This window comes from Anabas testudineus, chromosome 21 (genome assembly GCF_900324465.2).
Source record: "Anabas testudineus chromosome 21, fAnaTes1.2, whole genome shotgun sequence".
NCBI lineage: Eukaryota > Metazoa > Chordata > Actinopteri > Anabantiformes > Anabantidae > Anabas > Anabas testudineus.
Genome location: NC_046629.1, coordinates 18925604 through 18942296, shown reverse-complemented (window position 1 = coordinate 18942296; position 16693 = coordinate 18925604). Strand labels below are relative to the sequence as shown.

Below are 16693 nucleotides of genomic sequence, written 5' to 3'. Positions count from 1 at the left end.
TGTGTGGAAAGACAAGGGAGTGGAGGAAGAAAAGCGTGTCTCCACGTGAAGTACTGTGAGCATGGCTTCGATTCAAGAGCCGGAGGTGCAGTTCGCACAGAGGTTAGCCTCCAACGAGAAGCCCACCCGGACCAAGGCCGTAAAGAAGCTAAGGAAATACATAAACGTCAGGTCACAGAAAGCGACAGGTAAGTTAAACTATCATCTTTAGCCAGCTATCCCCGGCTCTCTAACAACAGCTCAAGAGACTGGGTTAATACTAAACAGTTGTTAACTTTACTGGTGTTACCAGGCAGATATAAGTATAATAAGTTATTATAATAATAATTATTATTGCCATATATTATTGGAATATTTCTGTCCCAGTCTGACCCATATCGGCGTATTATTAACATAAATAGCAGCTACTATACACGTGTGGGGTTGGTTAGCTGTTGGGCTAACTGTTTTTGCGTAATGTCAGTTACCTAATGTTACAGCTGACCACTAATTAACTATAATGTAGCATCAATAACTGGATTATTAACTGTTACCTTACTTGTAACAATGTTTTTAAAATGCTTTAGAAGAACCATACAGTTCCCGTTATGAAGGACACTTCACGACCCGGACATTCACTCTTTTTAAACTACTGCCGTCAGGCCAGTCTCTGTAGCCAGTTGTCTGCAGCTAACTTGCATCCTGGACTCAGGAAATTTATCACAGATAAATCTTCTTCTTCTGTACAGGTGGATTCACAGGTGATGAGCTGCTCAAGCTATGGAAGGGTCTTTTCTACTGCCTGTGGATGCAAGACAAACCATTGGTGCAGGTAGCTCTACTAGGTTGTTGCTGTCTTACACACAGTTTTAAAGGGAAGAGGTAGTATGTGAGCCTCTTTTACACATTCACCACCTGCATAAATAATTCCCTGATTATTTTCTCTGGTAACTGATTGTTTGATTTGTGAAAATTCTGAATATAGGGAGACATGTCTTCACAAGTTCTCTAAATGATTATTAAAATAGCTGCCATTTTACTGCAGGTGTGCAACGGCACACACCTGACATTTCACCCACACACAGTTACTGATTTGAGCAGTAAGTGGGAAATTATTTCAATAGTCATTTTATTTGTTGTTGATTAAAGTTATAATTTAAATGCTTGAACTATGTAGAAATGTGATTATTTTTCCTTCTATTGTCTCCTTGCATCCATCCGTTTCTTTAACTGTATAATCTGTCCTTGTGGTAAACCTTGCACTTGTTTTTAGGATATCTAAAGTAATTGAAGCTGCTAATTATAATTTATTTTTTCTCTTCGGACATTTTGTCTCCTGCTCCATATGTGCATGTGGCACCTAATGCAGACATGCCCAGCAATAAGCAAAAATACGTGGTATGGTAACCATACCACCTTTAATACCGTGGCGTACCATTAAACCAGGATACTGCCGAAACCCTATGCAAATCACCTGCAAATGACAAAAGTAATTGACATCCACTATTCTCTATTCCATGTTCAAAAATAAACATGTTGATTTTGATTTTCAATGTAAGGTTCTATTTGCACTTCAACAACGGCAGAAAATGAACCAAAATTTTAGGATCAACCTGTGCTGTGCTCTTTTGTATAGACAAGTTTGATGGCTGTGAGTTACAGCTCTTTCTGGAAATAAGTTAAACATCTAATTAGATTCATCAGATTGATCAGAACTAATGCACACAAAAATCTGTGCCCAAGTGCAAACAACTATTTAATTTCAGATTGTAAATAAAAAAATAAAAATGACAATAAAAGTAAAAAAACAGGTCATGTAGCACAAGAAAAGCTGTGTACTTTTCAGAACTAATACATACAAAAAACCCAAAAATTAAGAAATATAAAAATTCTACGCTACTTAATCTGTTCTTGGTACAAGTGGGGGAAAAACGGCATTACAGTTTTAAAAGGCTTTATTCTCACATCACAAAGTATTAGATATATATTGATTTAGAGAAGCTTGAATGCGTTTCTGCCATAAATGGTTATTAGGAATATATTCAATCAGCCACCACCATTCTTTGCCTCTGTTAGATCTTCATATTAATGTTTCTTCTTCAGGAGGAGTTGTCAAACCAGATCTCCACCCTGATCCACAGCTTCCATGATATTAACGGACGTAAGTTGCCCAAGTGTGAACAAGTAATTCTTTTCAGATTGTAAATGAGAACATTAAAATGACGCTGAAAGTGAGAAACGGGTAGCACAAGAAAAGCTGTGTACTTTTCGTGGTGACATTATGTGGTGTTCTCTGCAGAGTTGTTATATCTGGAGAGCTTCCTGCAGACCTTCAAAAGAGAGTGGACTGGTATCGACAGGCTGCGGATGGACAAGTTCTTTCAGGTGAGCGTGAGGAGAATCCTGAATGAGCTTTACTAAGGAATAACTGAGGTTTTTGGGTGAAAAACGTAAAGTATATGCTCCACATACCGTGTAGTTCCTTAATTTAAACCACACCAGTCATATTCTATATTAGACTGGATAAAACTGTCATCTACCTGTTTGAAACAATAAAAAAAGTGAGGACAAAGATACAAAGAATGTTTAACTTATCTTTAGCTAGAGCTGGCAAAACTTGACCTGACAATAGTTTGCTCTACGAAAAATAAAACTGTTTTCATTGATACTAGTGCTCATATGAACACTGATACATGCTTGTAATGTTTTTTTTGTACAGAATTCACTCTTATTTTTTAACTTTGACTTTGCTTTTGGAAGATATTCACTTGATTTTATGAGTTTAATATGCTGAAGCCTCATATTAGCTTTACATAGAGTTTTGAATACATGTTTGTACAGGACAATGACTGTGGAGACTGGCCTCTGTCACCTCCACTGAAAGGTCTTTGGGAAATGATTTATTCATAACCTCTGGTAACAGAAGGAATGGTTACATCATATAAAACCTGTTTAACTGTTGTTTACACAGACTTTGACAAAATTTGTTCTGATCCTTGAACTAATTCTAGATAAAAATTCTAATAAAAGATTCTTTAATAATGTGTAGACAACTTTTAAGATTGAGAGAAGTTGACAGAACACGCATATAAAAAAATGGCACATTTAATAGCCAGCTAACACTGTTTACCTAAAACCCATAACAACCAAATAAACGCAGTCTGTCTTACACCTCATATCCTGACGACAAACAAGTCCTGCTACACATTATGGGCTCTGGCTTGGTTTGACACTCCAACATTTCCAACCTGACAGTAATGACATGTTTCCCAAACTCTTGTCTGTTAAACACTCCCTTTTACCTTGTGACCGAGCATTGTGGCGATGATAAATTACATGCACAACAATGCTTTGGTTCAGGCCACAAACAAGAGTTATCTCACTAAAACACAGATGTTTTGTGTTGTATTAAGGTTGTTGAAGACTTATGTTTAGACGTTCACATTTCTTACTAAACAAAATCGTGTTTGTTTTCCTTTCCTTTTACTAGCTTGTTCGCTTCATGTTCAGGCAAACATTTGAATTGCTAAAGAGGAAAAACTGGGATGTCAGGTAATATACGGAAATGTCTTCATGAAACCTTTTTCACCACATTAGTGTCCTTTAATTCTGAAGTGAATATCTGTGTGTGTTCACTGCGTCTTCTAGTGTGGTGGGCCAGTTTCTGGAGCTGCTGACAGCTCAGCTCCTGCAGAGCAGCAGCACAGCGCCGAGCGGGCTGCAGTTCCACATCCTGGACCTGTACATGACTGAGCTGGCAGCTGTAGGTTCAGCAGAGGTACAATACTACGAGTGTGTTCAAGACTTTTGGTGACACGTGTTGTCATTAGAAGCTGTCAAGGAGATTTGATGTATAGGTTGATCAGGCTGACCCACAGTTACTAAATCACAAGAGAAAGTGGTGTTGAAGTGATTCTCCATGCCTCACATAAAAAGAAGAGCACCACTCCTGACATCAGAGGACGTGATTGCACTGAAATACACTATCTCAGGTTTAGGAGAGAGCTGAACCACAGCAAAGGACGTTTAATGATGAATTTGGAACTACATCATTGACTTCATAACTGATAATTTACAGTAAAATTTCTACTGGTTGTGTTATCACGTTTTTTGCATCATAAGGAATCTCTCTTCTCTCCCCACACCCCTCCAGCTCACTGCGGAGCAGAATTTGATCTTCATCGAGCCGTTCTGTAAAACAGCAGCAAAAACGAAAGAGTAAGTCCCCATCTCCTTAATGTGAGCAGTATGCCAAGTAAATGGCGCGTTTTCTCTTTCTATGGACAGAGACCATGATCTGCAGGTTCTTTTGGAGGACAGAGACCATGATCTGCAGGTTCTTTTGGAGGACAGCTAAGAGTTTTAACATCATCTCAGCAAGGCCAAACTGATGCCTGTCATTATTCTTAGTCTAACTATCATACCATATATATGTATATCATATCATAATTTTAAAGACTTTACTGTAGGTAGCAATGATGAAACTGTTCGAATTTTCATGGTAAAATTCCAGATGGCTGGTATCACTGGTATTACTGCTCTTTGAAAAACTTTCTCGGAGGCTTGAAAACCTTTCAGAATCAACTGAAGTTAGCAAGAATTTCCCAACCGTAGGTCACCTAATTTGGTGAGAAAGTCATATTGCAATTATTGTGGCCAACCAAACGTTAACATGGTTTTCAAACGACAGGACACAGAAATCAATTCTCACTTCAAAATGTAATGTTGATTTTGGAAGCGTGGCAGCAGCCTTTATTATGGACTTGTAAAATGCAGATTAGATCCCCCGGTTACGCATTTGCATGGCATGACATGGCTTTGGTCATCGGAGTCCTTTGGGAGAAATGTACCTGTGAAAATCAGATATCTCTAAACCCCTATCGGTACGGTAACCAGTTTTCCCATTTACATGACAGTTATGAAATCAGCTTACCAGAGAAAGCTGGCTGTAATCTGGTTACTTGAGTGCACGTAAACGCACAGCCACAGGAGATATCATTCACTTACAAATTTTCTTCATGTCTCTACTGGATGGTCTAACATTGTTGAAACCTGTGCAGATCAGGGCTCATGTCTAAACTAGCACTGATGAACTGACCTTGCTCACTGTTTACTTCTTCTTTCTATTTGACCAGTCGGGTTCTCTTCAGAGCCATCTGCAGCAGCATCTTTAGTACCATTATTGACCAGGCTCCCTTTGCTATTGAAGATCTCATGAGGGAGATAAAAACACATGAGGACTCAGACTCTGACTCAGAACAGGCTTCTGAAGAGGACGAAGCTTCTGAAGAGGAAGAAGACAGATTGAAAGAGAAAAATAGCAAAACACGGAGCAAGAAAGGACAGCAGCTTAACGGTATGTCTCAAACAGCTGTATAAGCTGGACCTTTTTTTTTTTTTTTTAATCACCTCTTCTGTAAGTTACTTTCTGATGCAAATTCTCCAGACTGAGCTTCAGAGTGCTGTCTCTCATTCTGATAAGAATATTTTAAAACTGTGTGTTCTAGGAAACATTATGTGAAAAGATCAAGCAATATGGTTGACTTTTTAACACTTGTTTAAAATTTTATTTTATTTTTTAAACAATTGCTCAAAGCTGCCTCATTATTTCTTGAAGTTAATTTTAGCAAGATTCTGTGGCCACTCCTCAGATTTATTTGAATGTGGAAATCTTTTACAGGATGTAAATCAAAAGATGACAACGATGAGGATCAGGATGATGACTTTGGTGACTGGAAAGATACAGAGCTGCCACACGATGTTGACGTGGGGCCAGTCCTACAGGTAAAAGGGATCTTGTTTTTTTTGTTTTGTGTGTGTTTTTTTTTTTTTTTTTTTTTTTTTTTTTCTTTTTTCTTTTCTCCATATATTACTGTAGAAGTCACAGGTATGCAGTCCTGAGTGGGCAGAAAACATAAGCTGTGCTACAATAATTATTTAAGTCATAATGTTAGCTGATGTGAGTTTAGTTCTTAATTGTGTCACATTCTCAAAGTTCAAATGTGTTCTCCTCTCAGCTGTATGATCCATTATTATGTAAAACGAGCAGCAAAAACATTGGTTATGAGGGGTAAGACAAGATGGAGCTTAATTATTAAATGCTTTATATGTGAGGAGAATAATTTTATTGGGACATTCTATCAATAGTGAATTACAATAACCCAGTCTGGAAGTAACATGGACAAGTTTTTCAGCATCACTCTGAGACAGGATGCTCCTAATTTTAGCAATATTCCTCGGGTGGAATATGAAAGTGACTTCTTATCTATGAAATAAAGGAGATGTCCTTGTCAAAGATAACTGAGATTCCTCACAGTGTTGAGACCAATGCCAAGTCATCTAGACTAGCTTTAAGGTTGCTTTCACACCTACAGGATTTAGTTTGATTAAATCGGACTCAAGTTCGTTTTCCCTCTTAGTGGAGTTCGTTTTGCCCGGTGTGAACACGGTGATCGCACTCGAGTGCGCACCAAAACAACCGCACCGAGACCCCAAAACGAGGTGGTCTCGATCCGCATCACTTAGGGAACTCTGGTGCGGTCCTCCTGGTGAGAACGTGAACCGAACCAAAATGGGACCAAACGCTATATATCTCATGATTTGAGGACTTTCGGTAGTGTGTAGATTCCAATTTCTTTCGTTTGTCCAACAAAAACATGCTGTCTGATTAATGGAGGATAAGTGTGGAGACGTGAGGAGGTGAAGTGTCTCACAGACACCACATCTGATGACTCTGCAAGCGATGAAACGTAAAAAACAAAAATCAACAGGATTAACAATCTGCGTTAACATTCATAGTAAAGTCATCTCTCTCCTGTCACACAAACGTACAGTAGTCCACAACACTTCACCTTCTTCCTGTATTTACCTTTTTTGTTCCCGCGGCAGAAACTTCTGCCCAATATGCGGAGAGGACGTTTGAAGTGACGTGTTTTGGTTCGTTTGGATTTTTACTCGGTGTGAAACGAAACCAAACCGAGCAGAAACTGATACAATGTTACAAACTCATCAACTGATTCGGACCAAAGCAAACGAATTAAGGTGTGAAAGCAACTTAAGACTCATGTCCTCAGATGTCTGTTTCCTCCACGCACCAAGCCCCTCTCTGCATAATATGTGACGACCGTCTCTCTAATGAGACAATGAAACCTTCAAAACTGCTTCGCCACTTCATTTTGATTGGCAAAAATCTCATTTTGATCGAAAAACCCTATATATTAAAAAAATACCAGTTTTTATGCAGGTTGTGTCATTTTATTTTGTTGTATTTATCTGCCACACCTTAAAGGCCAAGTCCGTGAATATATTGTCTGATATTAAACCGGTCCATGGTGTAAAAAAGGTTGAGGACTGCTGGTCTAAGACGTGTTGCTGACAATGAAAATTTCTAAATTAAAAATCATGAAAGCACAGCAGCCAGATGATTGATTACTGTATCATTCAGTCCCAGCCCCAGATTCTCTCTTCTGAATCAAAACCTGTTTTATCACAAAATGTTCCAATTCACACATGAGTACAGTTTTACTCAGATTGATAAATGTGATGGTGATTAATTCGTTTTCTTTATTTGTATGTCTTATAGTTTGACTATTCAGTCCTGGCAGACAAGCTGTTGGAGTTAGCCAGTCGGAGCAGTACACCGAGCCACAACAGACAGAAACTCTACAGAATCATCAAAGTGTGAGTAGAGACTCTGTCTGTGGCAGGAACAGGTTCTACAGTATATGTTCAGTGCATCCATTTTATATGATGGTAGTCTTAATGTGGTGTAGCATGTTGCAGACAAGGGTTCCACTCACCACTCTACTGCTATGAGCAGATAAGTAGGGCTGGATGAAGGGCGAGATCATTGCACGAAGAAATGCTGCCTTGTTTTCAACTCAAGTCTGCCCATAATACAACTAAAACTGAAACCAGCACAAAGTAGTATTAGTCTAAATAAGTGAATTTTTACCGTGTTTCTTGTATTTGCTTTGTGCTGTAAAAAGAGTGCTGTGAGAGACATTCACCTCCCCCAACACAATTTATAAAAAAAAAAAAAAAAAAGTGAGGAAGCACTCTTTTGTGTCTCACAGTTAAAAGTGAACCATGCTTCCAAAATCAGCCCTCCATGTAAGAGACTGGGGGGTTTGAATCCCTGCTGTGGCCTACATTCCATGTATCTCAAGTGTAATCTGCCAAATGATTAAATGTAAATGTAATTACTCTTCATGCAAATGGGGAAAAACTAACTTTGACATTTTGAGGAGCAAGGAAGAACACTTTGCCAGTGAACTGACTTTGATAGTCCTAATAGAAAGGTGAACATAGAGCTGGTCACACCTGTTCAGAAGGTTTGCTGACCTTCCTCACACCAGCCAATCTGCACTCAGAGCAGTGGTGTGCTCTTACCTGCTCTGCAACTTTTTCCTCTACAGCAAGGAACCTTCGCTTCAACTAGTTTACTAAAATAAAGTGCTGTTCTTTTGCTCTTTGAGTCAAAGGTTAAATCCTGCCTTTCTGTGGTGTTCCCACTGCACCAATAATCGTTCCCAACTAATGCTTTTTTTTTTCTCTTCTTTCTCACCTTATGGTGATTCACAGGCTGCGTGACCTGAGTGAAGGTAGGATCACACTACTTCACTGATACCAACACAGCTTAATACTAAGCTCACTTCACCAGTTCAGTCAGTGTGTCCTAGATTAGATCACCATTACTTTGACACAAAATGCCACCAAAACCCTGTTGGTCCTACTCGTGTTGGCATAATACGCCTGCCAAATTACATATTGTAAATGTACTATTAAGTGTAATCTTGCAAAACACAAAATAATATAAAAGTTGTCTAAATCAATGAATTTATGAATTAACCAAATTAGGCAGGCAAAACAACGAACTTATGAAAAAAACTGATTTGAAATGCCTCTCTGAGAGCAAAGGCATTTTGCTCTTAGACAAAATTTGAACACATACTCCATCCCTCCAGCTGGACCATATATTCTCTCACTGGGGCATTAACAACACATCTGTGTTGTCTAATTGGTATAGCCAGTTCATTTATCCAAAATGAAGTATATTTATTAATGAAACATTCTCAATCAGAGTTGTCATTATCATTAATCAAACCTCGCAGAATTAATCATGAAAAATCAGTCATGATCAGATTAATTAAATCCAAGTATTCATTTATACTAAAGCAACTGGTCATTAGTCACAAAGAATATTAAAGACAAGGTCAACTGTAAGATTTGTGAATGTTATTGGTGCAGTTTGGATGTGAGAGCAACTGTTGCTCAGCCTCATATTGGTAAAAAGAACTGTTGAACTCCATATAGAGAAATGTGCATAAAAACACAATCATTGTTCTTGACTTTTCTTATCCATTCTCACTCTGACATCTCTACGGTTCCTAGGAATCTTTCCTCAAGATGAGTATCCAGAGGAGGTGTCCACAGATGAGGATGATGACATGTTTGGCAGCAGGAAAATGATGAAGAGTGCAACAGCTGACAGAGAGGAGGAAGAGGAGGGGGCCCCAGCAGCCAAGAAAAGGAAAGGTAATTGTTGGCAGATTTAGGGAAAAGTTTAATGGAGTTCTAATTAATCTAATTATCTTTTTGGATTTTATAGCAATGAGGCATCTAATATCTGGACTGCATGTTCGAGTTTACTGTATACAGTGTAGAAATGTTGATCTTCAATTGCTGTGTAGGGTCAGGTTAAATGCTGTTGAATACTGAAGGACAGAAGAAGCATACATGGAATCAATAAACCCAAGGAACAATAAAATAAAAAAAAAAAAAAAAAAAGTAAAAAACAAAACGCACACAAACATACTTTTTAAAAAGTTTATATTTACCTACCTACTTGCCTATATTACCTACTTTGTCTCTTCCTTGTGTTGTCTTTTCTGGTGTGTTCAATTAGTAGACAGTGTATGAGCTTTTCAGCCAGTGTCATAAACGGAAACAGATAAAAAGCGGTTAACATAATATTTTGAATCAAAAAATAATTTAAGAATTACTTCTCTCTAATCAATGTCTGTCGCTAATGATTCATTTATCTGGCTCTGGCACGTTATCAAGACACCTCTACCCTTAATCACTCATACAAAGCCTTCACTGGCTCAATTGTTTTCCTAAAATTGCATTCTGTTTTTATTCCTCATTCACTGGTTTAGTTTGCCATTTCATTTAGTAAAACTAAAACTAAACCACTTGCTGGCTAGGCAGCAGGGAAGTCACGCACAGTTGACTGTTGCTGTAATCAGTTTCAGAAACTGTAGAAAGGCATGGCTGTACTTAGCTATGGAGCAACACTGGTTAATTTTTTGTGATATCACTTAATGTTTCCAAATAAAGAGAGAGCTAGGGATTTGTTAACATAAACAAATGTAAAACAAATCCACATCCTTAAACTTAAGTCTGCTTAATTACAAGGAATACAGCTGTCAGCATTGTGAACTAGGATTATCATTATAAGAAATGTCTATGACACCACCTCCTTAGTATAGTGCCTTAATCTAGATGTTTGCTTATCATAAATGAACTGAAATAGTTTTTCATCTGTGCCTTTATTGAATTTGAGTCATTTGAAAATTAAGTGTGAAGAGCAAGTCTGTGATCTGTATCTCTGCCTTTGTCAGGGAAGAAAAAGACATCCACACTAAGCAAGCAAAACTGTGACTTTGGAAAAGATGATCTAAGCACTAATGATGAAATGAAGGAGAAAAAAAAGGGGAGGAAGAAGAAGAAAATGGGACAGAAACAGTGTGCAGGTGAGGAAAAAAATGCAGAGACATCTGAGAAAACTATTGCTCAGGTTCAAAGTACAGTTACTAAGACTGAAGGTGACTTGACACTGGAGTGTTTATCAGAAGATTTAGTTAAGGAAGCACAATCTCAAAGCTCCGTCTCATCTTTAAAAGTCATAGCAGCAACTACTCCACACAGTCAGCCAGAAACTCTGCATTACTCTGAGCTAAAGAAACAGGCGTCAGTCACAGAAGAAACCAGTCAATCACTAAAATCCTTCATCCCTGTCAACAAGCACCAATTTGAATCCTCAGCAAGGAAGAAGAAGAAAAAGAGCACTTCTGAGCCTGAGGTAACTCCATTGACAGGAGAGGAGCAACAGACTCCTACCATAGCAGACCCAGAGATGTCCTCTGCAGCAGATGCTTCAGTCTCTGCAAAGAAGAAGAAAAGGAGGACTCTGAAAGCAGCGTTACAAACAGATGCTGAAGCTCAGATCACACCAGTAAGCTGTGCAGCATCACAAGAAAAAAACGCAACCACAACCCCTGCCAGGGGAAAAAAGGGCCCGAAGGCTGTGAGGAAACCGAGGGGGAGAGAGTCTGATAGCTTGGGCTCAGAAGATGATGTCTCATCAATACACTGTAAGGTTTTAGCAGAAGGTGGAAAAATAATTAGGCTTGATAAGTTAACAAGTGCTGGATCCTCTGTCAAGAAGAAGGTTAAGAAAAAAAGCCTCAAGGTTGATGAAATACACAAGGTTGTGGAGGAGAGAAAATTGAATGCTGCTAAGATCATATGTAAAGCAACACAATATCCCACTACAGTACCACTTAATGAAAAGAAAAAGGGGAGGCAGAATAAGATGAAAACAGATCAGACATCTGAAGACATGAGTCCTGCTGCAGATGACACCTCTACACCACTGAAGAAAAAGAAGAAGAAAACTAATCAGAAAGACTCTAAGGTTACAGTGGGAGAGGAACAAGCATCTACCCCTGCAGGGGTAGATGCTGAGAAACTGCTGTTTGAGATAACAAAGACAGCACCAGCAAAGAAGAAAAAGTCCAGTAAAGGCAGAGAGATCATAGATGAAACCCAGTTGCAGGTTGTTAGCCGTGCAGATGGTGAACTCCTATTGGATGAGTTGGATGGGGTTCCTTCCTCCAAAAAAACATGCAAGAAGAAGAGGAAGATCCCTGTAGTATTTGAGTATGATGCTGCAGAAAAGGAGACTGATGCAAAGAAGACGAAACTTGGAAATGTGAGTATGTGATAAGGTTACTGACTTGATTGCCAGATAATCTAATAAAACTCAGACTTAATTACAGTATCTGATTTTCCACCTCAGGATATTGGAAAGACATCCACGACTCTGAGCACAAAAAAGTCACAGAAGAAGGCAAAGCCTGCCTCAAGTTCAGCTGCTGACTTCATCATATTTCAGAGCAGCGCTGCTATCCCAACGCCACTCTTCTGCAAAACCAAGGGAAACCCCAGTATCCTTGAGTCCAGCAAAAAGGTAGCACAAAGCAGTAAGCTGTAATTACACATGGATACAATAGTTGAAACTGACAAAAGTAATAATAAATAAAAAATAACTAATGAAAATCAGACATGGCTTTTAAGTTGTGGTTTAACAGAAGTTTTTTAAAAAACAAAAAAATGAAACTGGCCTGGACAAAAGTGATGGCACCCCTAGAAAAGATGTAAAATAATTTGACCATAGGGACATGTTAAACTAACGTTTGTCCTGTCACACTTGTAATCAGTGTCTAAAGGGTGAAAAGTGGTCACTGTGATGTTCATTGTGTTGACCACTCTCAACATCAAACACAGAAAACTAAGAAGAGAGTTGTCTCAGAAGAATAGAAATTGAAACAATAGACCAACATATTAAAGGTAAAGGCTGTAAGACCATCTCTAAACTGCTTGGTGTTCCCATGATTAGAGGTGAATTCCAAGGTCAAGGTACATCAGAGTAAGTTCCCACCATCAGTGACTGTGACTATTAAGTGGACCTAATAGAAGATGACCGAAGAGGACTCAAAAAAAAAAAATACAAAAAGGAAAAAGCACATTGACAAACCACAAAGCTGTTGGATGAATGTCCTTTGGACAGATGACACAAAACTAGAAGGCAGGGTACAATGAAATTTCAAGACTTTTAAGGCATCCTGGAGCAAAATGTTCTGCCTAGTGTCAGGAAAGCTTGGTCACTGTCATAGTCCACCAACAGGATAATGACCCAAAACACAGCTAAGAACACAAGAATGGCTGAGAACAAATCATTGTACTATTGTGAGGTGGCCTTCTATGATTCCTGATCTAAATCACATTGGACATCTGTGAAAAGAGCTGAAATATGCCATTTGGAGAAGGCACCCTTCAAACCTGAGGCAACTGGAGCAATTTGGGCCAAAATACAGATGTTGTTGGATTGCAGTGATTGCTTTAAAAGGTTGTGCAATAAAATATTAAGTTATGGGTGCCATCATTTTTGTCCAGGCCTGTTTCTTTAGTGTGTTTTTTTTTTAAATAACTTCTGTTGAACCACAACTCAGAAGCTGGGTCTGATTTGTGTGTAAATCAATTCTATTGGTCATACTACATTTGAACTTTATTTCCAGTTTTTGTTCTTTTACAGTACTTGTGCAGTTTGATGTGGTTCAGTATATCACCATTATAAACTATGGGCCCAATGCTACTTAGAATTAACACCAGTGAACAGTGAACATTGGAGGCATGATAAAAGTACACAGAACATGTTATATTTGATTGAATAATTAATTGCTTTGTTAATTTAATTGATTCAAATACAATGCATATATTTTAACCTATACAATAGACAATAAGGATGTCCACTGTCAGAAAATGTACCTTAGCGTACTTCCACTAGACGTTTCTGTTTTTTGTTTGATGAGATAGTTACCCAAGTTTGCTGACTACATGTTGTGCTGAAGAATTTCTAAAATGCACACACCTTGTTGCTAATGGAAAAGATTTTGCCAAATAAAGAAAATGCACTGCATGGTGATACTAAACTTTAAAATAAGCAAATGATTGGTTGACGTAGGGCGGGAGAACAGTGTCAGACAGTAGAGCATTTCTGAATCTTAAGTGCTACTGTTCAGAATCATCAACACAAAAGTGGTGTGCATAAACATCTCTGCTATCGATGCGTGGGTGGGTGTAACTGCTGAAAGATTGACTGGACTGAAAATTGTAACAGTACTTGTGCTGCCCAAGCCATGTGTCTCATCTCTGCAAATGAATCACTGCCATGGCTATTGTACCAATCAGTAGCCATATGTATATACAATAATACATTGTGTTTTTCTTTCACAGAAGTGTCAAACTCTAAAATCAGATTCAAAGAAGGTGACATTTGGTCTCAAGAATAATAAAACAGCTGGTAAGATCCTGGATTAATAATGTATTATTATTATATTTTATTACATTATTTTTATTATTTAGGTTTTTAAAACAATTACCTACTCGCTCAATGTGGGCAGTCTTTGTCCTTCAAGTCCAGTTTGAGGGTTACTGCGCAGGTGTTCTATAGGGCTATATAATATATAACATATAATAAATTAATTTATTTAAGGACATTTGTAGCTGTCCTGAAGCTTTTGGTTTTATGCACATGATAAAGACTTTACTGGGCACTTTATCTTCAATTTCTCTTTACTCTATAACCCGGGCAAAAACCCTAAAGCCTAAATTGTGTAAACCTAGTATGAACCATAAGTTCTAGAAGTGCTAAAAAAAATGGAAATTTATGCTACTGTACATTGTTCAAATTTTCCATTTAGGCCCACATTTGAAAACGGCTACTGCATAAACTGTGCTCAAATTGACTTGTCATCTCCTGTTTCTACGGTTAAGGCAGGTCTTCTAAGCCCAGGTCTTTCAGTTGTTACTGTCAGGGACATTTTGTACAATACTGTACTATGTTTACACTGTACATTAGGTAAACATCTTGCTTGTTTTTAATTTTCTATGTGGTAATGTAGAGTTTAGGAAGACTGATCGCAGCCTGCTGGTGAGTCCAGATGGGTCATCACGAGTGCCCTTTGACCCAAAACAGAAACCCAAGTTTGGAGTTTTGAAGACTCCCCTTACACCATTCTCCATCAGGAAGACCAGCTCAAATACTCCAAAGAGCACACCTAAACGACGGCCTTCAGCAGCAGACTTCTTCTAACTTCAAACGCTGACAGCCTGTTCTCTATAAACTCATTAATAATGGACTGATGGAAAACACATTTTGTTTTAAAGAGCTAAATATCGAAAGGTATTTTTTTGTTTAGCTGATATCAGTGTTGAGTAAGTGGACATTTTTTAATAAGGATGCTCATTCCAGTTTTTTCCATTTTCCTCAGATGTTCAGTTTGAATGTTCTTAACTTTGATACAGGGTGTGAAAAAATTATATTTTGAACAAAAATGTCATTTTAAGCTTTCACTTAAATATAATACTTGTCAGATGAGAGAATGCTAAGGACTTAATTATATGTGAAAATAAAGTGAAAGTTACCGTAGTTGCATGCCCATATTCTTTCTTTATTCTCGTGTTTGTCCTTTCAGTCCTTTAGTAGAAGAGAAGCAGGAAAAAAAATTTCTGTCTTCTTTCTGTGCAGCAACTGTTTCCATGTACATGTGGGAAACTATTGTTTTAACCTTAATTTGGAAAAAATTCAAACACATCATTGCTAAACTTTCTGCCTAGAAATAAATTCTGTGACTACAAAGGAGGTGTAGTGTGAGTAGGAGCAGCTGCCCCATTTGTGTCTACACAGAATTTGTTCAGCTATAGTATTAAGTGGAAATGACTGACATGGCATTCCTAAATCCAAGAGACGCATCTCAGAACAGCCATTAAAGTGCCTCCTGCACAGACACAGTTACAGGCTGCTTAGTTTCAGTCCTGTTTTTAAAAAGGAAAAAAAATGCACTGAGCTGAGCCTGGGTGTTCATAGATGATTGCTCTACCCACTGATCTGCTGCTCCAACATTCACAAGTGGGACTTGGCTATCTCTGAGGCGGCAGATAGATGTGAAAAGCTTGTATCTGAACTGGTATTTTTTTTTCTAAAGTGGCCAGTACAAAGTAGAATCTGAATACCACTGTGAATCAGATTTCAGGTTCTGATATATAATTTATTTACAAAAAAAAAAAAGTTTTTTCACTTTCCCATATGCAAATATACAACACTGAAATGTTTAAAAACTAAAGGACTCTAAAGACTTTACAGCAATGTGTTTTCTCTATGAACAGTTATGAGTGCTAAAATGAAAGCAGTTCTTTTAAACAGTTTTATTGTTTAAAAGAACTGAATTTGTTTTTATTTCTTGGTTCACATGTTGGGTTTTACAACATTTGCAAATGTTCCATCAGGCTGAGAAATTGGGGCAAATGTGGAATATTGTTCTCTTGGTGTTGCTTTCCACATATGACTGAAAAGTCTATAAGCTAACTAGCAACAAAGGGAAACCTGCACTTAGACGAAAAACTCAGAGGAACGTCTTTTAAGTAAGGCAAAAATAAGGATGTTTTCATTGTTTCATTTTTATATATAAAATAAATCATAGTATACATATACATGTATATGTATATATATATATATATATATATACACACACACACATATATACATACATATATATGTATGTATATATATATACATACATACATATATATATACACACACACACACACATGGACTTCTCTGTAGAAAAACAGGCAGCAAACTGTAGCCAGAAAACAGACAAAAATCTCTATAAATACAACAATTGTATTTATTGTCATTAGACTGACTTATGTATTTAAAACACAGTGTGTTTTCTAAGTTTGGTTTATGTGATAGGGTAATGTCTTTCCAATTTAACCTCATGAAGGCGCTGTTGTCCCACTGTTACCATAAATCAAAGACTGTGGTTAGAATTACCGGGAACAGGAAAATAAGCTAACTCAGACA

The 16693-nt window shown here is 37.8% G+C and overlaps 1 protein-coding gene across 1 annotated transcript; it reads left to right on the top strand.

The window, feature by feature from the left end:
- On the top strand, positions 1 to 15256 carry LOC113173392 (ribosomal RNA processing protein 1 homolog B). Its single transcript, XM_026376807.1, has 16 exons — positions 1 to 188; positions 729 to 811; positions 2083 to 2140; positions 2279 to 2364; positions 3470 to 3531; positions 3628 to 3757; positions 4133 to 4197; positions 5115 to 5335; positions 5660 to 5763; positions 7562 to 7659; positions 8563 to 8582; positions 9373 to 9516; positions 10605 to 11977; positions 12065 to 12235; positions 14062 to 14128; positions 14730 to 15256. The coding sequence occupies exons 1-16, from the start codon at positions 62 to 64 to the stop codon at positions 14918 to 14920; spliced, it is 3000 nt and encodes a 999-aa protein (XP_026232592.1). The 5' UTR covers positions 1 to 61; the 3' UTR covers positions 14921 to 15256.
- The last annotated feature ends 1437 nt before the right edge of the window (positions 15257 to 16693 follow it).